This window comes from Sinocyclocheilus anshuiensis, unplaced genomic scaffold, assembly GCF_001515605.1.
Source record: "Sinocyclocheilus anshuiensis isolate Anshui unplaced genomic scaffold, SAMN03320099.WGS_v1.1 scaffold2047, whole genome shotgun sequence".
Lineage (NCBI taxonomy): Eukaryota > Metazoa > Chordata > Actinopteri > Cypriniformes > Cyprinidae > Sinocyclocheilus > Sinocyclocheilus anshuiensis.
In genome coordinates, this window is record NW_015554063.1 from 141,923 (window position 1) to 165,393 (window position 23,471).

At 36.4% G+C, this 23,471-nt stretch overlaps 3 protein-coding genes across 6 annotated transcripts; 2 read left to right on the plus strand and 1 right to left on the minus strand.

Moving 5' to 3' along the window:
* The first annotated feature begins 527 nt into the window (after positions 1-527).
* LOC107668623 (gamma-adducin-like) lies at positions 528-16,915 on the plus strand. 4 transcript variants are annotated; one of them, XM_016460568.1, is made up of 15 exons: positions 528-635; positions 1,463-1,710; positions 5,671-5,806; positions 6,001-6,152; positions 10,397-10,477; positions 10,634-10,783; positions 10,989-11,132; positions 11,393-11,491; positions 12,852-13,022; positions 13,165-13,425; positions 14,024-14,140; positions 14,235-14,324; positions 14,801-14,918; positions 15,622-15,729; positions 15,842-16,915. In XM_016460568.1, the coding sequence occupies exons 2-15, from the start codon at positions 1,489-1,491 to the stop codon at positions 16,156-16,158; spliced, it is 2,166 nt and encodes a 721-aa protein (XP_016316054.1). In that variant the 5' UTR covers positions 528-635; positions 1,463-1,488; the 3' UTR covers positions 16,159-16,915. The 4 variants fall into 4 exon arrangements, with proteins under 4 accessions (XP_016316054.1, XP_016316053.1, XP_016316056.1 ...); XM_016460567.1 differs by having other exon boundaries at positions 1,466-1,710; XM_016460570.1 differs by having other exon boundaries at positions 1,466-1,710; positions 15,634-15,729.
* Positions 16,916-17,278: 363 nt separating this feature from the next.
* On the minus strand, positions 17,279-19,537 carry smndc1 (survival motor neuron domain containing 1). The gene is made up of 5 exons (XM_016460563.1): positions 19,383-19,537; positions 18,970-19,112; positions 18,666-18,824; positions 17,809-17,962; positions 17,279-17,712 (listed from the first exon to the last, which is right to left on the minus strand). The coding sequence occupies exons 1-5, from the start codon at positions 19,500-19,502 to the stop codon at positions 17,575-17,577; spliced, it is 714 nt and encodes a 237-aa protein (XP_016316049.1). The 5' UTR covers positions 19,503-19,537; the 3' UTR covers positions 17,279-17,574.
* Positions 19,538-20,452: 915 nt separating this feature from the next.
* Positions 20,453-23,186, plus strand: LOC107668598 (BCL2/adenovirus E1B 19 kDa protein-interacting protein 3). The gene is made up of 5 exons (XM_016460538.1): positions 20,453-20,706; positions 21,161-21,308; positions 21,407-21,473; positions 22,343-22,572; positions 22,660-23,186. Exons 1-5 carry the CDS (start codon positions 20,664-20,666, stop codon positions 22,703-22,705), a joined length of 534 nt encoding a protein of 177 aa, XP_016316024.1. The 5' UTR covers positions 20,453-20,663; the 3' UTR covers positions 22,706-23,186.
* Positions 23,187-23,471: the final 285 nt, after the last annotated feature.

A 23,471-nucleotide genomic window follows, 5' to 3' on the forward strand; every position in this document is an offset into this window, starting at 1 on the left:
CTAATGCTTTTTATGAGAGAAAAAAGTAATAACATGTAGGTAATTCAATAGGTAGGTGAAGTAAACATTTAATAAAAGTTTTACACTCAAACTGATGCAAACAGGTCCACAAATAAAACCAAATGCCTCAGGGTCAGTTTATATGTGAGACATAAATACAGTAAGCTTTTTATGGGCAATATAGAATATATAGGACTATACATGTTCATTAGGACTATTTATGGATGCGTAAGAGTAAAACTGCTATAAAGTGGTCAAACAACCCAGCCTCAGCAGGGCTGTATAAATATGTGTGTTTGATGTCTAACATCTGGCTCGTATCTTCGCGTTTGTATAAACTCTATCTGTGTATTTTAAAGATAAGGCTCGGGGGGTCGTGGTGGTCCTGTGGGCGGACAGGACTTGTCACGTGATCCCCTCACCAAGTTCCCACGCAAAACACTTCTCACACATCCTGATACACGCAAGAGTATCCTATCTAGAGTCCTACGGCTCTAGATAGAAGAAACTGAGACTTGAGGGACTCGGATGCGTCTGATGTGCTGTTGTTAGTTATTCTGGTTGAAGCCGATTTATATAGTTAATATGTTTCCTGCTGCAATTCTGGGATTAAATTTAAACTGAGACCGAGAAAGGTGAGTAGCCTATTTATTTCGTTATGTGACTAATAGACTTGCTTAGACAGATGGACGCAAAATGTTTAATAAAGTGCGACAGCAAAGCAAGAACTGCGCGACTTTTTCAATTATAAGTTATCTTTAAATGCATTCAAATAAGTCGGTTTTCATCTTTTTGGATGTGAAGTTAGTATTCTGCTTAAATTTTATGTTCAGTTATATAGTGCAGCAGCTACACAATATTAGTGCATCAAAATATTGTTTGAAGTGCCTACCTAGACACAGGGGCGTAGCCATCATTTCAGAAGTGAGGGGGACAGAAATATCAAGAAATAACCATACATTTTTATTCTATAAGATTTTTTTCCTATGTTTTCCTAATGACAATTTTAAGATATGACTAGAAATTTTTTTTCCATTTTTATCACATATAATATATATTAATATATATTTATATATAATATATATATGTTTAGTTTCTATGCTAGTTTCTTATAAATGATAGCCTATGTCAATTAGCACTGCATTATTCATATACTTTATTTATTTATTATCTGGAGAAGACAAACACATATGAACCGGGGTGATTTCGGGCTATCAGGGTGGAAAGAGGGGCATTTGAGGTGTGAATTGTTCTCTGTGGGGTGCGTGCTGATATGCATGACTTAGCATATCAGTCATGCAGGTGTGTGAGAGTGTTTATTTGTATGTGTGTTTAGACAATTCATTTGTAATCCAAAGTGCCCTGACCTTTTTGTTTTCATGCAGCAATTGTGAACACAGCTTCAAGTGGATCAGAAAAACGCTCAGCCCACCTCTCTCTATCTCTCTCCCTCTCTTTGAAGCAGAAGGTTGTGTGTTGTGTTTATGTATGAGCGAGGGTGAGCGTGTTGAGATGAGTGCAGGCGATGAAGTGGGCGGTTTACGCATCCGCCCCCCATCCAGTCTAAATGTGAAGAAGGTCTACAGCGAGAGCGCAGAAGAACTCCAGTCCCCCGAGGCTTTGAGGAGCAGCGCTATGTCACCTGACCTGAGGCAGGACTTCAACATGATGGAGCAGAAAAAGAGAGTCACACAGATTCTACAGAGTCCAGTAAGACGTCAACCACACACTCGCACCAAAGTGAGAATTCGCATGCTCTTTCTCTCTCTCCCTCCCTTTGCATTTTAAGAGGAGCCCACGCTTGTTTGATTGCATAACAACCAACAAGTGGAGATCCGTTGCCATTAGTAACCATGGACAGATCATCAAAAATATGGGAGTGGGTGAATTGAATAAAGAACCCGAAGGGATTTCTGTGCATCATGTTAGATAGTGCTGTAACTCTATAGGCACATTTCTGATGCCTTAGATGAAGCTCAGTCTTACCTGATTATAGCTTCATCTATTTTTAATATCCATATAATATGCAAAATTTGAAGCTGTATAATCAACAAAACTGCATGACGTTCATGTCCTGGTTTTGGCTAAATACACAGCAAAATCATTCATCTTTTGCAACCCTGAGGCTTTGAGGTTGAAGTTCATAGTTTCAACTTTAAATTTGAATGATGTGATGTCCATGATTTTTGTTTTTAAATCAATATCACTATTTTAAGTTTAAATGTATATAAAGCATATGCCTTCTGATTCTGTAACTGGTCAGCATGTTTATTTTTATCATTTTAAACTGTTTTTTCTTCATTAGTGGATTATACTAAATGATTCTTTGGTGCAGCATATTTTGATGTTAAAGTATAAATATTCATGCTTGAGGCCATAAGAGCTGCATGCTTTGTAATTATAAAAAGCAGAAAATGCTGTTTAAAATTGATTAGATTAAGTATAGCATGTCTCACCGCAGGGCATGTCGATTTCTCTGAACTGTTTCACGGCAAAGACACATATGACTGGATATTCTGTTTACTGAACTTTTCTCTTAAAGCCTGTTTTGTTGTCAGTAATTATTTAATACCATGAAAGAATGAGCTATGAACAAATCAGAAATGTCCTATATTTGAGAAAAATATGAGTCAGACTTAAAGCACTTTTTTTTTTTGCATACTGTTCAAAAGTTTGGGGTTGGTAAATTTTTTGTGTTGAAAGATGTTACTTATGCTCACAGAGGCTGCATGTCTTAGAAGAAAAGGTTCTTCCCAAAAAGGTAGCTACTTTATCACTAGAAAAACTGAAATAACAATAAGCATAACACATCAAGGTGTTGTGTGATCATTTAAGACACTTTTATTAGCGTTTACAATGACAAGCAATATAAAACACAGCAATTCATAGTGCAACAGTTACAGGGATTAACATAAATCCATTTTTCTTTATTTATTCATACTTTTTTTGCCAATTCTGTAACCCATGAAAGATGGTGAACCACATGTTTCTGAAAAGGGAGCTAAAAGACAAACTAGTATTGTTTTTAAATTTATAAGCATTAAATGTTAATTTTACATTCAAATAAGCATTTAAACAATAAAAACAAAGGACCCATGACAATTTCAGCACTGGGAAGGGCTAAATAGTGCTGATTTAAATTAACTGAGTGATGGCTTTTGGATGTTCCATAGTACTGAACAAAAAGTAGACAGCAAACAGATACTTCTGGCATCTCTGTGTTATTGGTCAGTGACACATCCATTTTGATGCTAACTCTCCTTGCGATGAGTAGGCTTGACATCCTAAGATGGGGATACAAGTCAGAGAAACATTTATTAGACCTATGGAGAGTACAGTACAATAGGAAAAAGAAAGGAATCTCTCACAATTAAATCAAATCTTAAAACTTACTTGAATTAGAGAGGAGTGTGGTGTTTTCATCTGAATGTAGATGACCAAACAAGTAATGCTGCACTCCATAGTCCAGACCTGCAGTGACAGTACAAAATATTTATTTATTTATCAATCAATCATAAGAACCTGCATGATAATATGTGGAAAATAGAAGAAGAAGAATATATATCAGTAACTTCAGATTAGCTGGTGGATGCTGCACACTGGTGGTGGATGAGGAGATACCCCCTGACAAAGTAAAGGGTGCCTAGAAAAGCGCTATATAAATGTAATGAATTATTATTAATATACTTATGTAATAATAATTACTTCAGCAAATCAAATAATTATATTTTACTATACTACGTTATAACTGCAAACACCAAATACTCAGTTATCCACAGAAAAAATGGAAACATCTCCATCAGCTTCTTTCTTTGTTCTTCTTGGTTTGAATTCATGTTTATAACAGCAGTCTGACGGTGTTTGAACGAAACTTTGTTTCATCTTTTCCTATATGTATACGTTAGGTCCAATACAATCTACAGGGCAAACAAATATTAGAATATAACATGAACTCTCGCCAGCATTATTGATCAATTCACAACAGTTTTTATCAAGATACTTTAGGGAATCATGTTAAAAATGACAAACCTCCCGGCGGAGAATTGCGCAGGCCTGGACAACGCGATAAACCACCTTTCTTCTTTATAGCTTCTTGAAATAAACGTTTAACGTTAGGCTAACTAAAAAAATGACAAGGGTTTAGGTAAGAGTAATTGAAATGAGCTGAAATTAATTAATTTTCTCACTTACCAATGTAATCGTCGTTCTCCCTTGCGCTGAGCGCAGTAAGCGCACCTTAACCGTTGAAGTTTAAACAGCGGCGCTCGCGCGCTTATTAGTGATCACTCTCGCGAGAGGAGCGCGGCTGAAATGCGGCGCTGTGCAGACGGGACAAAACTGATCAGAGCATAGATACACGTTAAAGTTTGTTGTTTATGTCAAAGATCATTTTATGCATCTGTTTGGAGGGATGAGTTATAAGAACAGCCTTTTAGAATCTAAATCGAACACTGAAACTCCATACGATATGCTCGTCAATAAAAGAGCTGTACGGCATCTTACATGACATGGTAGGCTGACTAACTTAACTTGCAATCATGTTAGTGTGCTGATTAAACAGAAGACTATAGCGTGTACCTATTAATAAATAAAACTGTCCAGATTGCTATACACTGCTAGTACACATGTATTTCTACCTAAACAGTTTGTTGGTATAAATTAATAGGTTGATTCAGTGATAGTAGACTTAAGTAAACCCAGTTAATTTAGTTGTTAGGCATTTTTTCAGTGTACAGGATCACGTGGCAATTATTTTCTATTAAACTTGAAAGTGCAGACGTAAATTTTAAGTTTATTTATTTTAATAAAGGTGTGTCAAAGTAAAATTGAAATAATTGAAGCCTAATGTGTAAACCATAGACTGTATAAAAACAGTGTAGAAAGCATGGTTTAGCCTAAAGAACCCTTTTGTGCCAAAAAGGGTTCTTTCTCCTTATATAGAACCTTTTTGGCATAAAGGGTTCTTTGGAGTTGAGTAAAGAACCCTAGGGTTCTATAGAGAACCACAAATAACCTTTTTTTCTAAGAGTGTATTGCTCAAAAAACATAATATTGTGAAATATTATTACTATTTAATACTAATAATTGTTTTAATAATTTATTCCTGTAAGGCAAGGCTGAATTTTCAGTAGTCATTACTCCAGATTTCAGAGTCACATAATCCTTCAGAAATTATTCTAATATAATTATTTGATGCTCAAGAAACATTTCTTATTATTATCTATGTTGAACACAGTAAATTTTTGTGGAAACCATGATACATTTCTCCTGGATTCTTTAATGAATAGAAAAAAACAACAACATTGTAATATGCTGATCAGTTGCAAAGTGCATACTTGCTGAACAAATATTACTGACCCCAAACTTTTGAATGTTAGTGTAGATTAAATAAAATATAAATAAATCACAAAAATATGGAGTAGCAACTGCAAACATCTTATGCAAAACCTTTTCTCAGAACTACTTTTCTTGCAATTACATTTAACCAACTGGTCTTTTTAGTGACTGCAAAAGTCAGTTTGTGTGTTAAATGAACAGAATTTAAAACCTTAACAAATGTTTCAAACAAATATTTATTTAAAATAAATGCCACTTGGCTTGATATTTTGTTATCCAATACACTGTCATACATGTGTTGATAACGTGTTAAAATGTGTGTGTTTGTTGCAGGACTTTAAAGAGGAGCTGGAGTGTATGGTAAAGGAGCAGTGCTCCAAAGGCAGTAACTCCAGTGGTCTCCTCAGTCACATCGCACAACTGATCATGAGCAATACATTTAGCAACACTGGAGTATACAGTCCCAGCAGTGAGTGCACACACACACACAGACACACACACACACACACATTTTCATTGACACTTTATACATTCCCATTGAAGATTATTTGTTGTTACTATGGTCAACAGATGGCAAGCATGTAATTCTGTATGGTTATCAGCTAGAAGCTCAGATAAAGCCAGATATTTATTTTTGTTGTTTGCCTGTGTGTGTGTTTCCAGGTGCAGGGTCAATTAGTCCAGTGAATGATCTGTGTGGTGTGGAGTGGTTTAATTGTTCTAAAGCTGAGAGGCAGGGCCGCTGTAAACTCGCCTGCTTGTACCGGCTGCTAGACCTATACGGACATACCCACTTCCCAAATACTTATATAACTGTGAGTACTCACATATGTTGCACACTTTGCCTTTTTTCCTTGCAGCACACATTGTTTTTCAAATCCGACCTAGGACTGACTGTGCTCACAGTCATTTTGCATGTAATAAAATTAGATGCTTTTGTTCAAACAACACTGGTTACCATAGTTATGGCTTAAGAGTCAGAACAATGCAGAGAGACAAGAGAATAGCTGCCATTGTGGAAAGAATAGACAGAAAACTGTAAATTCTACTTCTGCTCTGATCTGTCATGACTCACAACTCACTAAATGACAAAAGCATCAGATGGATTACTGTGCTGTACACATTCATGTCATTGGGGCGCTGCCCTTTTAAAAAGTACTAATGTATACTTTTTAGGTACTAATATGTAGACTTTAGATACTGATATGTACCTTTAAGGTATAAAGATGCACCCTTTAGGTAAAAAGGTGTAGCTTTTGATGGGGGTGCTCCGATTGATCGGCTACCGATCAGTATCGGCCGATAATCACGTTGGGATGTTTGATCGGTGGTCTCTATAAAGGCCAATCTCAAAAAACCAATCTCAAACTGATGACGCTGCCGTGAGAAGGTTTGGCACGACATGCAGCGGCACCATCTCAGTCTCTGTCCTGCGCAGGGGAAATTATTATAATGAAGAGGGAGAATAAATGTGTTGACAATGACAATTTGGGCATGGCATGCAGCGGCACCGTCTCAGTCTCTGTCCGGCGTGGATGAAATAATTATAATGCTGAAGGTGAGGTACCACTACTCACCTTCATATTTCTTCATTAAATAACGTATAAAGTAATTTGAAAACCTTGTGTGAGACGTAATTTCACAAACAGCGTGAGTGAATCACCGCGCATGCTCTCTCTTTCTCTCTCAAAATGCGCAAATGGCTTCAAATCAAATCGCGTCTGCACTATAAGCGAGCTGCACTCTGCACAGTTGACACAGAAATTGTCACTTGCACAATCGAGGCAGTGTCACATCGTCACTAAAGTTTATAAATTGTTTAACCATTCAGCGCCCGCGTGCTCTCCTGGAGACCGTGCACTCATGCACACTCGCAGCGCGCACACATAATGCCAGGTTCACATTACTCCGTTTGCAGTGCGTATGTGGTGTGTATTTTTCCCTCGCTCATGTTAACAGATTAATAAAGCGTGCACACTGCACACGGTTGCGGTCCGGCAGTGCGTTCAGTAGCGGTGCATCTGCAGCAGAGCAGAGATCGTTTCCACACCGAGTAAACATCAGCGCATTGTTTGCAGTAAATATGAAAATGGATTGACACGAATATGTAGTAATTACACCATAAATGCATATTATTAAAGTACTGTGTTTCACAGTCAACACGTATGGCTTTTTGGCTAGGTTTAAAGCTTGTAATAAAAATTTTAAGCTTGTAATAAAGATTTAAATACAAAAGAAAAGGCAGTAGAGCTGACTATTTCTGTCAATGGTAAGTTTGTGATAACGTAAGAAAAGTAGTTTAAATGTTTTGCCACTTGCTTGAGCAACTTAATATATAAATCTAGAAGTAAATGCAAAAGTAAAAAGCATTGAATAATGTGTTGCTTATATTTATTGTGTTTAAACATGTCTGTGAAAGATTGTATTACTGTACTGTGTAAAAAAAGAATTGCAATGCCTCCTCTCACAAGAGTCACCTAAGAGAGGAATTCCCCCCATTTTCAAAAATGAAATTCAGGCCCTGAATAAATGTCTAAAAATCCTGATTGGAGTATCACAATAAATAGTTATAAATGATAAAAAGAAGGCTATAAAAAGATCGGTATCGGTGATCGGTATCGGCAGATACTGCTTTCTGTGATCGGTGATCGGTGATCGGCCTCAAAAATCCTGATCGAAGCACCCCTAGCTTTTGAAAAGGTACCACATCAGCAGAACTTGGTATTACTTACAAATTGTAATTCGCTAATGATTCCAAATTACATGACAAAAACTGTAGTTTGGAACGCAATCCATTACATTACACATTTTAGGTAATATAATCAGGCTACTTTTAGATTACTTTTGACCTAATTTGTCACATTGATTTAAATAGGATAATCCTGTACCATATTGATATAAAAATGCAAAGAAAAAGAAAATATATTCCATTCGTTGTTATTGACAACATGAAGTGCATTAAACATTAGGCTACATTACATCAAAGTTTCCCAAACTGGGGTTTGTGAAGGAACTGCAGGAGGCTTGTGAGTTTAATGAAGAGCTAACAATTAGCCTAATTCAGTCATAAAAACGGTATATACAGGAATCATGGAGTTAAATTTAATACTTTTTAAGACCTTTTTTAAGACTCTTTCCATACATTTTAAGACCTCATCGCCACTCCAAGTTTTAACCTGTTACATCAGCGACACTTTAACTTACATTTACTATATATTGATTGTAAGATAGCACAACTAAACAGATAACTCATTTTAAAATAACATCAATCAAAATAAAATACTTACTAAAAAATATTGATATTTTATTTGTTTACCTGCATGTCATGTGACCAATGTCAGAGATCCGTGAACATGCAATTCATGTGATTCTTAATTATTAAAATATTTATTTTAAAATCTCAGGGGTCCTTCAAGTAAATATATTAGGTGAAAGAGGTTCAGCTGACAAAAAAAGTTTAGTAATCCCTGCATTACATGTAAATAAGAAATAACGTAAATTTGTTTGAAAGACAAAAGCCTTCCAGAGACAAACTACATGAATGCTACAAGGTTAAAAAATCTAGTGATAATTCAAATAAAACTTAATGTGTCTTAAAACGGAAAGGATTTGTGTAAATGCAGTGGTCAAATGCTGTGTGGCCTCTCAAATTTCTGTGTGATTAATATTTACATGATAGTGACTGGTCTTTGTGGGAATGTCTGCAAAACTGGAAGACTTTATGACTATATAAGCGGTAGGCTATTTTAGAAAGAAAAATGTAAAATATCAAAAAGAAGAATTAGGGAGATTCAATACATTATGAATAATTTATTGCTATAGAGTGAATAATATGTAATCATGTAATCAATAAAAAAGTAACTGTAGTCTGATTCTGAGTATTTTAAAATGTAATTGAATAATTACAATTACTTCATTTTTGGAATATAATTACATAATCCAGATTACATGTAATCAGTTACTACCCAGCTCTGCACCTCAGTGATAGCTTTTGTACTTTTTTCTGACAGTGCGTGCTTCAATACATTCACTATTGATTTGCAAGTGCAAATGAATGAATTGAGACAGCTGTCCTCAAAAGTGCACTTTATGTAGGACATCACACTTTGCATCCTGATTGATGAAAAAAATTGAAATGTTATCTACCATTCAGACTGAAATGCATTTCCATATTTTATACATATAAATATGGTTTGCATCGAGTTTGTAAAAATCAAATGTCATGTTTTGTTTTTTGCTGTTTTGAAGAAGAAAAACGATCTTAACATAGTTTGGTCCTGATTTTAGCTAATTCTGGCCAAGTGTCGCCCACTTAAAAAAAGAAGAGGCCACCTTTACATGCTGTTTAACTGTGGATTTTTCTGGAATAGATTATGCCACAGTACCAGACCAGCATGCAAAAATGAATTCAAAAAGTGGCAGGGCAGTCTTTGTGAACAGTTGTTTAGAAAAGACTGTAAAAATTTTGGCAATGTGTAGAGACCTTCTCTATATTCAAACAAAATATGTTATATATACAGTGGGTACGGAAAGTATTCAGACCCCCTTAAATTTTTCACTCTTTGTTATATTGCAGCCATTTGCTAAAATCATTTAAGTTAATTTTTTTTCCTCATTAATGTACACACAGCACCCCATATTGACAGAAAAACACAGAATTGTTGACATTTTTGCAGATTTATTAAAAAAGAAAAACTGAAATATCACATGGTCCTAAGTATTCAGACCCTTTGCTGTGACACTCATATATTTAACTCAGGTGCTGTCCATTTCTTCTGATCATCCTTGAGATGGTTCTACACCTTCATTTGAGTCCAGCTGTGTTTGATTATACTGATTGGACTTGATTAGGATTTAAGGGGGTCTGAATACTTTCCGTACCCACTGTATATTATCTGATAAATGACTAAATAAATACATATTCAAACAAAATATGTATTATACATTATTTCACCATGTTGTATGTCTGATACCAACATTTATTATAATGTACTCTCTCTCTCTCTGTCTGTCTTTCTTTCGCTTTCTTTTACTCTTTCTCTGTTATTTTCTTCTCCAGCTGCGTATCAGTAAAGAGCAAGATCATATTCTTATTCTTCCTAAAGGACTGTCGTTCTCAGAGGCCACAGCAGCTAGTCTGGTACACACACCCACACACATCCTGAACATGAATTATGAAGTTGGAAACCCTGACAACTGAATATAATTACACCATTATATGTAATATGTGGAAGAATATATTAAACAAGGCAATAAATCATGTTTATCATTTCCTTGTAATGTTTGGTTTTCAAAGGTGAAGGTAAATCTGATTGGTGAGGTGGTTGATCAGGGAGCCTCTGCATTACCTGTGGATGTTTTGGGATTCAAACCACATTCTGCAGTGTATTCTGCCCGACCAGATGCCAAATGTGTTATTCATACATACACACCAACTACAGCTGCCGTGAGTAATAACACACACACACACACGCACAAGCAGTGTGTATATATATATATATATATAGATATGTATGTCCTGCGGCCCCCTTGGAAGTTTGCTGAGGCCCCCTAGTGGGCCCCATACCCTTAAAAACCATTGGCATAGACCCAGCATTCACCCTGCCTGTTAAAGTGTAACACACACATTGCAACTTCTGTATGTCCCGTAGGTCTCTTCTATGAAATGTGGCATCTTACCCATTTCCCATGAAGCTTTGCTGCTGGGGGAGGTGTCTTATTTTAGCTACCATGGTGATTTAGCCAACGAGCAGGAGAAGATGGAACTTCAGAAAGCTCTTGGTCCCAGTGCCAAGGTGACAGTCTGTGAATTCTGCTACCCGTTGGCATGACAACCATTAGGAGTTCACTATAGTACAGCATGGCAAGGGAAAAATAGCAGGTCCTCACCATTCCCAAGTTAAAATGTGCTTTAGAATTTTTTGTTAATTGTTGTTGACTTTTGTTTTTATAGTTATAGTCATTATAAAATCGCTTAGTATTATATTTATAGAAATATTTTGTGCATTACTGAATGCTGGAATCGCAACACTGATGTAATTCTGCTTGTTTTTAGGTTTTGGTCCTGAGGAATCAAGGTTTACTGGCATTTGGAGAGACGATAGAGGAAGCTTTTCATTATCTTTATCACAGCCACCAAGTGTGTGAGATACAGGTACACACACACATTTAAAACTGAAATACAGACACATGCGAATATATAAACTAATACAAATACATACACTAAATTAAAAAGTAATATATATATATATATATATATATATATAAATACTGTATATATACTGGATTAAACTAAATCTGGAAAACACAGAAAATGGAATGGATTGACAACCAGGCTGCTAATCATTTTTTTTCTTTTTTGAATCAAAGGCCCAGATCATTCTAGCTTTGTTTAAAGGTGACATATCATGAAAATCTGACTTTTTATAATGAGAAAAAGAACAACACAGTACATTTTTTTGGTAAGCCTTTTTCTGCAAGCTTGTAAAAAAAAAGAGCTTGTCAGTTTTTGCTTCCCCGTGACTTAGAAAAGGGATTTTATTATAATATTACCGCCTCTTAATCTGCAAGTTTCCACCCACGGCGCAATCATTGTTTTTTCGCAAGCGACAATGGTATACCAGTTTTAACACCATGGCGAAAGTTCAAGCAAAGTATGCTAACTGGTCTGTCTTTGGCTGCACTGAAGATCACAGAACACTATTTAGAGTCCCAGCCTCAGTGGAGACAAGAATGCCATGGATTTATTTACTGTATATTACGCTGCTGCCACGCATATCTAATATAAACATGCAGTTTCTTTCCCGGCTGTTTACCTTCACAGACATAACTGACGGTTTTTGTAACTCGCATGTGTTTTTAACATAAACTTGTGTGTATTTGACAGTTTAAGTGCAATAAGACATGAAAGATTTTTGTGTAGTACTAACATGCCATGTGACAGTCGATTTCTGTGTGCGGGCTTCGATGTGTGCACTCAGAAAAACGTATATATCAGAAGTTTAAGCCAGTATGGTTTAAAACACATGATTTAAGCGCAATAGACATGATAATCAAAACCAAACACATATTTTTTGGCAGAATATCTGACGTACGAGCTGTAAAGGCACAGCCTCATTTTGGAAAAGGGGTGGGGAGCAGCAGCACATTTGCATTTAAAGAGACATGCACAATGAAACTTTAGAGTGTATTCACACCTGTCTTGTTTGGTTCGATTGAATCGAACTCAAGTTCGTTTCCCCCATTGGTGCGGATCTTTTGGGCAGGTGTGAATACAGCAATCGCATTCAGGTGCGGACCAAACAACTGTACCGAGACCCAGCTGAAGAGGTGATCTCGGTCCGCTTCCAAACGAACTCTGGTACAGTTGAATGGATAAACCAATGAAAGGATGACCTTAAAGGGATAGTTCACCCAAAAATGAAAATTTGATGTTTACTCTGCCAGTAGATTTATAGAGCGGTTAAACTGTCATCCAACATCATCTCTGTCTTTCTGCCTTTGTTTCTCTTCAGGTTAGCGCTCTGTTATGTGCGGGTGGCGTTGACAACCTGTGCGTGTTAGACAGAACAAGTCTGAAAACTGCTCCTACGAAAAATCCCAGTGGACAAATGCCAGGCGGACATATCAGATGGAGGGTTGGAGAGGCAGAATTTGAGTCACTTATGAGGATGTTAGATAACTTAGTGAGTGGTCTGTGAGCTAATCTATACCAGATGTGTTAGCAACGTTTAAATGTTGTCTTTTTGACTCCATTAAGCATGTATTATTAAATATTTAACAGTAATAAACAATAGTGATAGCTAACATGACACCTTGTGTTTCCAGGGTTACAGAACAGGTTACACTTACCGGCATCCCATAGTTAAAGAGAAGCCTCGACACCACAACGATGTGGAGATCCCAGCGACCGTCACAGGGGTGGGACTAGAGGAAAAGGACGTCTTTCCACAGAGTCCGTTGCATTTCCTGGCACAGAAGCGGGATAGAGAAAGGATACGATGGCTGAACTCACCGAACTGCTACTTAAAAGTCAATGTACCTGAGGAGTCCATCAACGGGACCTGCAGCCCCCGGACCAAAACCATGGTATCCTTGCATATGATCATGTACAAACATATTTGCAAACAACATTGAGGGTTTCACGTGGCTGTGAATCAGTATTATCTATAAATTCACTTCATCAACTTAAAGGGGTCATATGATGCGATTTCAAGTTTTCCTTTCTCTTTGGAGTGTTACAAGCTGATTGTGCATAGATAAGATCCCTGATAAAGTCAGTGTTCAGTGTTGTTAATCAATGATCAGTATGGAAGCATGTTACCGCCTCAGACTAAGAAAATAATAAGATATATAATTGAGATATATTTCAAAGTAATAAATAATTACATAATATACACAGATTTATGAAAAAAGACACAAGTCACAGATATTTTTTCCCTTTTTTAACTTTTTAATTTTTGAGGGAAAATGAGCTTCTGTAGATCAGACCAGGAGAGTAGAAATACGTTTTTTTTTTTTTATTGTTCATGAACTTTTATTGGTAAAATATTATTTAAATATTACAAATATAATAAATAAAAAATTGGTGGCATGCCAAACATTTTTACTATATTTTCACCTGTTTTATGTATTTGTTTAATATTCACTAATAATTCTTCAATTCATTATTTTCTTTATTTTTTAGTGGATGAAGTCAGAAGAGTCAGGCAGCTGCAAGGACACCCCAATTAGGATTGAGGACCCCAACCAGTTTGTCCCACTTAATACTAACCCCAGTGAAGTACTGGAAAAAAGAAATAAGGTATTTTGAAAGAAAGAAAATACAGACTGAACAGACTGTGTCCACAGATTGTGTTCTGTACACTAAAGCACTGCTTTGTTTTGTGCTGGTTTAGATTCGGGAGCAGAACAGAGCAGATCTGATGACAGCTGGACCCAAGTCTCAGCTGCTGGCAGACATTGTTATTGACAAGCCTCCTGGACCAGTGCGTAACTACACCAATAAATCCAACACGAACACGAGTACCAGTCAAACTCCCTTTAAAAGTACACTTTAAAACTTTTCTAGTGTAACAGTACTTTTGAAAGGTATGTTAAAAATTATGACACTCACATGAGATGAAACCTCAATAACATCAGCAACCTAGAAAAAGCTGTTGTACTCTATGTAGGGTCTCCATGAAATCACCATGAAATCTCGACATGAGTCCCTACATAGAGTACAACAGCTGAATTCTACTCAGTTTTTGTTTCCTCATCAGTCAAAAAAGGTAATTGTGACTTTATATTTTGCAGTGTGACCTTATTTCATATTTTAAACTTTATCTCACAATTACCTTTTTGATTTTTTTACTCTGAGGCTGAAACAATTTAGCATGAAGTCCAAAACCACTGTCGTGGCAAAACATAAAGAAAAATTACACAATTGTCAGTCAATCCCTTTGCCATTATTATTTTTCAGGCATTCATCTACGAGGATGAGAAGCAGACAGCTGCTCTACCACCCAACCCTTTTAACCAATCAGAGGCAGAGATACAGGAATACACACAAACTGTGGAGAATAAGAACAGCCAATCAGGTACACGCACACTCTGCATACAAGGACACAGAATGTAACTACCAACTACCAAAGTTTTGTGGTCAGCTAGATTATTTTTTTAAATAAATTAATACTTTTATTCAGCAAGGACACAGTAAATTGAGCAAAAGTGTGAGGAAGAAGATTTTTTACTTCAAATAAATGCCGTTCTTTTGAAATTCATATACATCAAAGAATCCTGAGAAAAATGCAGCAAAAATATTAAGCAGTACATCTGTTTTCAACATTAATAATAATAAGAAATGTTCCTTGAACAGCAAATTAGCATATGAGAATGATTTCTGAAAGACCATGTGATGCTGAAGACTGGAGTAATGGAAATTTTAGCTTTGACATCGCAGGAATAAATGACATATTAAAATATAAATCAGTATGACAACATTGTCATGTTACTATTTTTTACAGTATTTTTGATCAAATCAATGCATCCTTGGTGAGCATAAGAGACTTGTTTCAAAAACATAAAAAAATCTTCCCGACCTCAAACCTTTGAACAGTAGTGTATATAATTATTTAGTTTGCCAGCCCATTCCATTTCCTGTAAGCTCCAGTGTATTTCTTGTTTGATCCAGTACATACTTTCCATCTCAGGGAGATGTTGCTGCTTCCCTACCTTCAAAACCTCAGTTTAACCACTGTGTTTTATTTGGCTAAATCAAATTATGTTTTCTTGACATACAAGCTCTTCTGTCAGAGGCTGATGAGGAATTCACAGATGGAGAAATGACTACATATGACGGCTCCACCGTGTCCCTGTCAATCTCACCTCTTATGAGCCCTGAAAGAGGAGGTATAGATTCTCTCATATAATCTCACTGATATTTGATAACCAGATTAGCTGCAGTTTTATGGTTTTGGGCTGGACAACCTCATGCTGAAAGGTCTCTTCCTCTCGTTCTCAGACAGTCTTTCAGCCCTGCTGCAGAGCAGCGATGGCGATGACCTGACGCAGGATGATGACCTCACTCTACAGGTCACAGAGCTCAGCATCACTAAAGAGATGCAGGTCTCCATAACAACCACCGTCGCCAACAACATTTCAGTCACCAGCTCTTCTGAAAGTCAGCCAAAGACACCCAAAAAGAAGAAAAACAAGTTTCGTACTCCTTCCTTCCTGCGGATGAGCAAAAAGAAAGAGAGAAGAGACAAAGAGAAGGAGAGAGAGAAGGAGCAAGAAGAAAGGGAGATAGAAGAAGAAAAGGAATGCAAGAAGGACTGAGTAAATGTGACTGTGCAGGGGCTTGTGGGTAATGTATTTTCAGCAGGGCCAAATGTAAAAATGCGATGGCTAGCAGACAGGGATATTAACATCGAAGCAATGACTTGTGTGATTGTAAAACATAATATTTCAACACTTTTTGCTACAGCTATATAAACAACTAAATAGCCTAAGAATATCCTCCTACACTTTTATAAACTGTACATAAATGCACACATCAGCAGACTAAGTGAAAAATTCTAATCCTTATTCACAGCCCTAAACACTGAACATGAGAAGTATCGGAAATATTTTGATGGCTCTACATTGTGTTTTGTAGATGAATTGATGTTGTGTGCCAAATTTATCAGGTGCCAGTGAATTGTATGAAAGACTGTGTGCAATTGAATTCCTGCATATTAGGAATATTAAAGTATTAAAATAATTTTTAAAAGGGAAACAGCCAGTGTGATATGAAGCTTTGTTGGTTTGTAAATGGAAATGTGGTTGATAACAGATCGTTATTCTACTAGTAGTTTGATTGACTATGTAATAGGGTATAACCATTATGTTAATTACTGTGTCCTGGAGGGCCACTGTCCTGTAGAGTTCCGCTCCAGCCAGCATGTATCAAATACATGGATTTTAATTTTTTGTGCTGTAATTATGTTAATAGTGATGTTTTCTTGTTCTCACCAATGCGTTTTTGTCTTCCATGGTCAAATACTGCTTTTGTAATTTGCAGTCTCATGGTCGTGTGTAAATGTAACATTTCTGAAATAAAAGTGTGCTACAATTTATGAAGGAAATAAATAATTTTATAATAATACAGATGTCAGCTGGAAAACAATTTGAATAAAAAGAAAAAGCAAATAAATCACAAATTGTTATAGAAATGTCAACAAATCAACATTTATTTCTCTCAAATATGTAAATATACAAAACTGAAAAGCAAATGGACTGCAGCAGAATGCTTATTGGACACAGAGGTGGAGAGAGCAAAACAAAAAACTGCTTAATCTGTTCAAAGACACCAGTATTCCCTATCTCCACTATGTATGAGGGAAGCCAGTGCTTTCCATGTATGCTTGTTCAACACATTATAAAAACTATAGAGCAGAGTTCCCATCCTCAGCAGCTCCTGCAGACTTGGTCCTGAGAGCATGAGGAAAAAAACCTGTAAAACTAACCAGGAGTTGTGCTTCACTGAGGACTGATGTTTTATTAGTTACAACATCCAGAGACTCGTTCAGTACAGAACAGCTCCAACATCCACAGAATAAACACCCACTATTACTAGAAACAAAACGAGGGAAATGTGTTACTATATTTATTTCATGTCCAATCAGATCTGTTTATGATTTCTAAGTGGGTTTCAGTTTGATTCATTTTTATGTTTGGTGATTACAGATGGGAACAGACAGAACACAAGGGAGATCACTGGGGCATTAGGTGCCTGACATTATATTTTGAAGTGTCATTGTACTGGGTCATGGGTTTATCTGCGATACCACACGTGCCAACGCCAACTTTTCCATTCACACTCTCTGGAGATGCAAATATACTCCTCTTCACCTAGAGAAGATGATCATACAACACGAACATGATGACAGGGTTAAAAACAAAAAACATAGCAAGATTAGTCAGATTTTCTGTTTCTCTCATACGCACCTGTCCTTTTTTATTCTTGGAATAGGCTTTATTGTTAAACTGCTGCCATTTGGATTTCTGATCTTCTCTCTCCTGCTCCAGCTCCTTCATGCGCAGCACCTTTTTCTGGGTCTTTTTCTTCTTATATTCCCTCTGCTCTGCCAGCAGCTCTTTCCTAAGAGAAAACACACAATGGGAAAACATAAAAAAACAGAATTATTCAGACATATGCAAACACAAACGCAGTGAAGTGCATTAATGTCTATAGCACTAGCCTTTTATAAATAGTTCGTAAATCTCTCATTATGCTGTTACCAGCAAATCTTGGATTCAAACTTTGTCAGCTTGATTTCTTTCAATTAGCCCAGGTTTTATATTGCTTTTGGAACGGATTAATCTCATTGATCTGAGATTATGCACCTTAGTGGAGAGGGAAAAAAGCAATATTTTGAAATAACTAAAAAAAAATATCAGTAAAAAAAAATATATAAGTTCAGATCAAAAAGGCCTACAAAATAATCAATTTAAAAAAGAAATACAAAACCTGTGTTATTGAAAGAAAACAAGTTAATAAAAACATTGAATCCAATATTTCGTAATAGCATACCAAGACTTTTTGTAAGCAGATCATTTTTGACCAGGAACACCAAGTGTTACAAGGTGGGGGGAAGAGAAAAATCTATAATAAAAATTATTATTAAATAAAATTAATAACAAAAATTAAAATAAAACAAGTATTTCTTTACTAACATCTCAATTTACTGTAGCAACTGTGCTTATTTACAGTTTTTAAATCATACAACACATTATAAAGATGTGTGGAACTGTTCAGATTTTATATCAAAACTGATCTAAAAGTCATTTTAACATCCACTTACTTGGATTTGGGCTTTCCCCCCTCGTCTTCTCTGCTCCTGCCTTCCTCCACTGGTTTGAGCACATGAAGCGGCAACACCTCTGCATTACCATAGCCAGCGAAGGTGACGGCTGCTGTGCCGTTCTCAGTGTCAATCTCTTCAATTTCTGCTTCATATACCCTGCCAATCACACAGCACTGTAAGCAGGTGAGTACGGATATCCACACAAATCCCTCCTCCAAATGCAGCCGACCACAATCCCACCCAACACTCAATTAATAATATCAATATACCTCCCAGCACTGTGTTGGCGTGTGATACTCACTGTCCGTCCTGGGTCCAGGTGGCCATGCAATGGTCTCCGACCCTCCAGCTGCGAGTGGGAGCGACTGCCTCTGAGCTTTTGGTGCTGGTTGCACCCTCCACCGGCTGTGATGTCAACAGGTCTTTTGTCAACTCAATCACCTCCTATAGTGACAGATAACAGCAATTATTTGATCAATATACTTACATAGAAAGGTACTTTAAATCTTGTCAGAAGCTATCAGTCATCAGCCTAAGTGACAAAAACTGGACCCTGAAAAACATGGCAGACCACTGAAAGTTTCAACAATGCAAACACATACAAAAGAACAAACACATTATACCAGTAAGTGTATAAAGATACATATAAACCTCACAATTCTTCTCTACTGTAGTAATGCCTCACAAAAAGCAGTGGATAATTGTGCCCCAAACCTGGAGGTCCTTCTGTAGTTTAAGCAGATCTTCATTATCTGGATCTGTAGAGAGCGCCGCTTCCACCTGCTGCAGCTGAGCTTTATAATTGCTCAACTGCTTTACCAACTCTTCAGACATCTGAAGAAAAAGAAAAATCAAAAAACATTTTTCCAAGTAAAAACAGGCCTCAAAACACCCACCCTTTCTTTCTTTCTTTCTTTCTTTCGACAGACAGACAGACAGATAGATAAACACATAATTTACATTGCACCAGCACAAAATTCATAATAACCTACAGTTCTCTAGATCAGGATTCCCAAATATTTTCGATCCTAAATTAAGTTTTTGAAATACTCGTTTAAACTTAAAGCAACGTTAACATTTTACAATATGAATGTTACAATATGTTGGGATGTGTACTTGTGATATATATATATATATATACGTAGAAAAAACAAATATTTCCCATTTAAACAACAATGTGTGTATTTATTTACCACGACTCCAGCTATCACAAGACCCAACCAAGTCCATGGTTGACACCCTCTCATTAGCATGTTGTGTAGAGGAAAAATAAATGTGGAACTACATTCAGAAATAAATGAGTGATCAAAGGAAAATAGTTAGGATGAGTTTAGCATTTCCTTAAACATTTTCCATTTGCCCACCAATTTATTTTATTTATTTGCCTAATTTAATCACGTTTAATTATTTCTATATGTATTTAAACAAGAATTTGTGTATTTATACACACATTTATTTATTTATTTGTGCATTTATTTATTTATTGTTTTTGCAGGTTTCGTTCTCCATAGGTTTCGTCCTCCATAACTAACCGCACCATGACAACAACACTAAATATTTAAATAACAGACAAATCATTATGTACTCTTTTTTCCTTTTCCTTCTCCTTGTTTTTATTTTATCAGAATTTTTTAATTACCACGCGAATGAAACCACTTGAATCTTGAGAGGGAGAGAGTACAACAACATCACTATATTTTATTGTATTTCCAAAAAAACCCCACACTCTAGTCTAGTGTAGCGTGTTCGTGCCTGAGTGCTACAGACCTACGTAGGTTGAGATGATTGGTCTATGGACTGACCAATAAGAGCTCGGTGTCTGTCATAGACTGCATGGTGTCTGTCTAAACAAAATATTTCGTCAGTGTTTTCCAGGAGCGCTATACTGTCCCGTATTTTTCTCAGGTCGAGCAACCTTTAGTCTTTTGTTCACAAACAAACTAAATTTAGGACACACTACATTTTAAAACGTATTTGAAATTCCAAGGAACATCGATGTCAGCGCAAAAACTTATAACCCAGGAAGAAAGTCTGCATGGTGAGTTACACAATCTGTCTTGCTCGATTAAATAACGTACCTACATCGACAACTAACGAAAACAATAAGAGCATTAATAGTAACAATAAATTATTTACACCCTTTATACCCTGTTTTCTTTTTATAAATCTCTATAAAGCAGAACCTTTTGTTCAAATCTGCCAAGTCAGCAACTTGTTTGCTAAAACAAACACTTGTTCTATTTTTGTTGGTCCAATTGTCTGTTGAAGGACAAGAGACATTTACGGTGACCCCTTTTTTGCACGGATTGTATTGGAAATATTGACTAACACCCCTTTTTGGTTCAGTTTCTGTTACACTAAGTGTAGTAAAGTATGTGTGGTTGTTTGTAAAGCTCTATCTGAAAGACCTAATCAAACATTTACCGCTTCTAAAAGTGGAAACTGCCTTCAGTTATCATTTTTAAATATTCTGATGTACCTTTCTCCACCAGACTCATGGGTAGAGCTCTACTTTGATTCATGCAGTGAACATAGTGAGGGCACACCAGCCCTGTCTGATATCACAGACCTGGAAAAAATGCTTCTGGAAGCACAACGGGAATCAAGCAGTAGTTCACGGACAAGTTCTCACTGTAGCAGGTGTGTATAAACCACTTCACATGTACATGCAAGATTTTTACAAGAGAGTGTATGATCATTCTCATCACATTGGCTGTTGGGATTTTGTTTCCTCCTAGTCCTCGACGTGTCCAGACACCTCCACTCATCAGTGCAGCCTCCTTCAACACACATGCCATTGCAGAGGTAAAAAAAAAAAGTTTTTCTTGCACAGGTTTGCATTTTTTAAAATATAAATACCCTTCCACAATATTCATAGGCAGTAATAATGGGTTTAAGTGGTACAAATATTGCACTAAAAATAGTTTACCCCAAAATGAAAATGTACTCACCATCAGGCCATCCAAGATGTGAATGAGTTTGTATCTTCATTAGAACACATTTGGAAAAAAAAAAAAAATTAGCATTTCTTCACTTGCTCATTGAATGGGTGCCATCAGAATGACAGTATCTCAAATAGCAAATAAAAACTTCACAAGTAATCCATACAACTACAGTCCATCACTTAGCGTCTTGTGAAGCAAAAAGCTGTGTGTTTGTAAGAAACATTGCTTCCTACTAAACTACGAGTCCTCTATCCACAATATTGCTTTTTCCAGAGAAACATTGCCTTGTCTGATCAGGAGAAACATGCACAATTCAAGCATCGTTTACAAGTGAAAACAATCTAAAGCAAATATATCTGTGGATTTTGATGACAATAGAGGATGGCCTTTTTCACTGGAGGAAATGTTATTATGGATTATGGACTCGTATTTTGGGCAGAATAGAATGCCTTAAAGTGCCTTAATAATGGCTTTGTTTCTTACAAACACACAGCATTTCACTTTACACTGATAATTGATGGATTGGAGTCATGTGGCTTGTTTGTGGATAATTGTCAGGTTTTTATCAGCTGTTTGGACTCTCATTCTGACGGCACCCATTCAAGACTAAGGATAGGTGAGCAAGTTATGTAATGCTACATTTCTCTAAATCTCAACAAACTTGTCTAAATCTTCTTCGATTACTAAAAGGTCAGATTTTATTTTGAGGCTTTGCTCTTTCTGTTCCAGGGGGAAGTTGTAGCAGAAAGCAAACAGGAAGCTGAGGCTGTCGCAAGGATCTGTAACTGGTCCAGCCGACCAGAGAATGTACCACCAGCAGCATTTATTATTAAACGTCCAAAACGGAACAGAATGTGCTGCAAAAACACAGACAAAAATGAAAAGGAAATTAACACAGACTTGCTGAAGTTACTGCTACCCTCTCTAGTTTTGACACACATCCTTATGCTTGGGTTGGGGTGAGACACTTTTTCACTTATAAAGTCTGACTTTATGTTTGCCACTCTTTTGTTCACAGTTTGACTATTTTTAATCTCTCTCTGCAGGATCTGTATTGGACGACGCCTTTCCACTCAGTGCTCTATTATCTGAGTCATAGCGTGTGTGTGTGTGTGTCTCTAGAAAGAACCTGACAGCCTGAAACCCTTTAGTTTTCCTCCAGGAGAAATGCAGGACTATGCAAGAGGACACTGTGAAAATATGATTAGAGATGGAAACTCTCAGCATTATTTTACTTAGGTTCTCCTGTGGGGAATTTGGCACAGAATTAAAAAAAATATGAATCCAGTTATGTATGGGTATCAGATTAGATTAACCAGGAAATATGCCTAATAGATTTCATCTTTTTTTGCTTGGAACTAAAATGTTTGTTACATTAAATACTTAAGCATGAAGATTATTTTACTGACCAGGTCACATTATAGTCCTTCAGCTGACCTGCTTTTTAAAAACATTTTGAATCATTACTCTTGAAAAATACAAATTTATGTTTGACAGAAATTTCAGAGGCATATAAATACATATTCTGTCATTTATTCTAATGTGACATGCTATGAAAAACTAATAAACCCTGCTGCCAAAATAGTAATCTTGAAATTCATTTTTGCTGAGAAAAAAAAAATACTTTCACATTTTTTGCATCCATCCAACCAAGAAAAAATTTGACACTTATTCATCAGTATTTAGTGAGATCTAATGTGTAACTCATTAGTAATAATAATGCAAAAAAAAAAAATTAGGTACAGGAAGAATTTTATTTTTAACTATGTTTAACTTGCCACCGATCTCTCCAGTCTCAAATTGTGTATTGGCCTTTATGGGACAGCAGGTGGCGGTGTGGGACTTTCTACTTGTATTT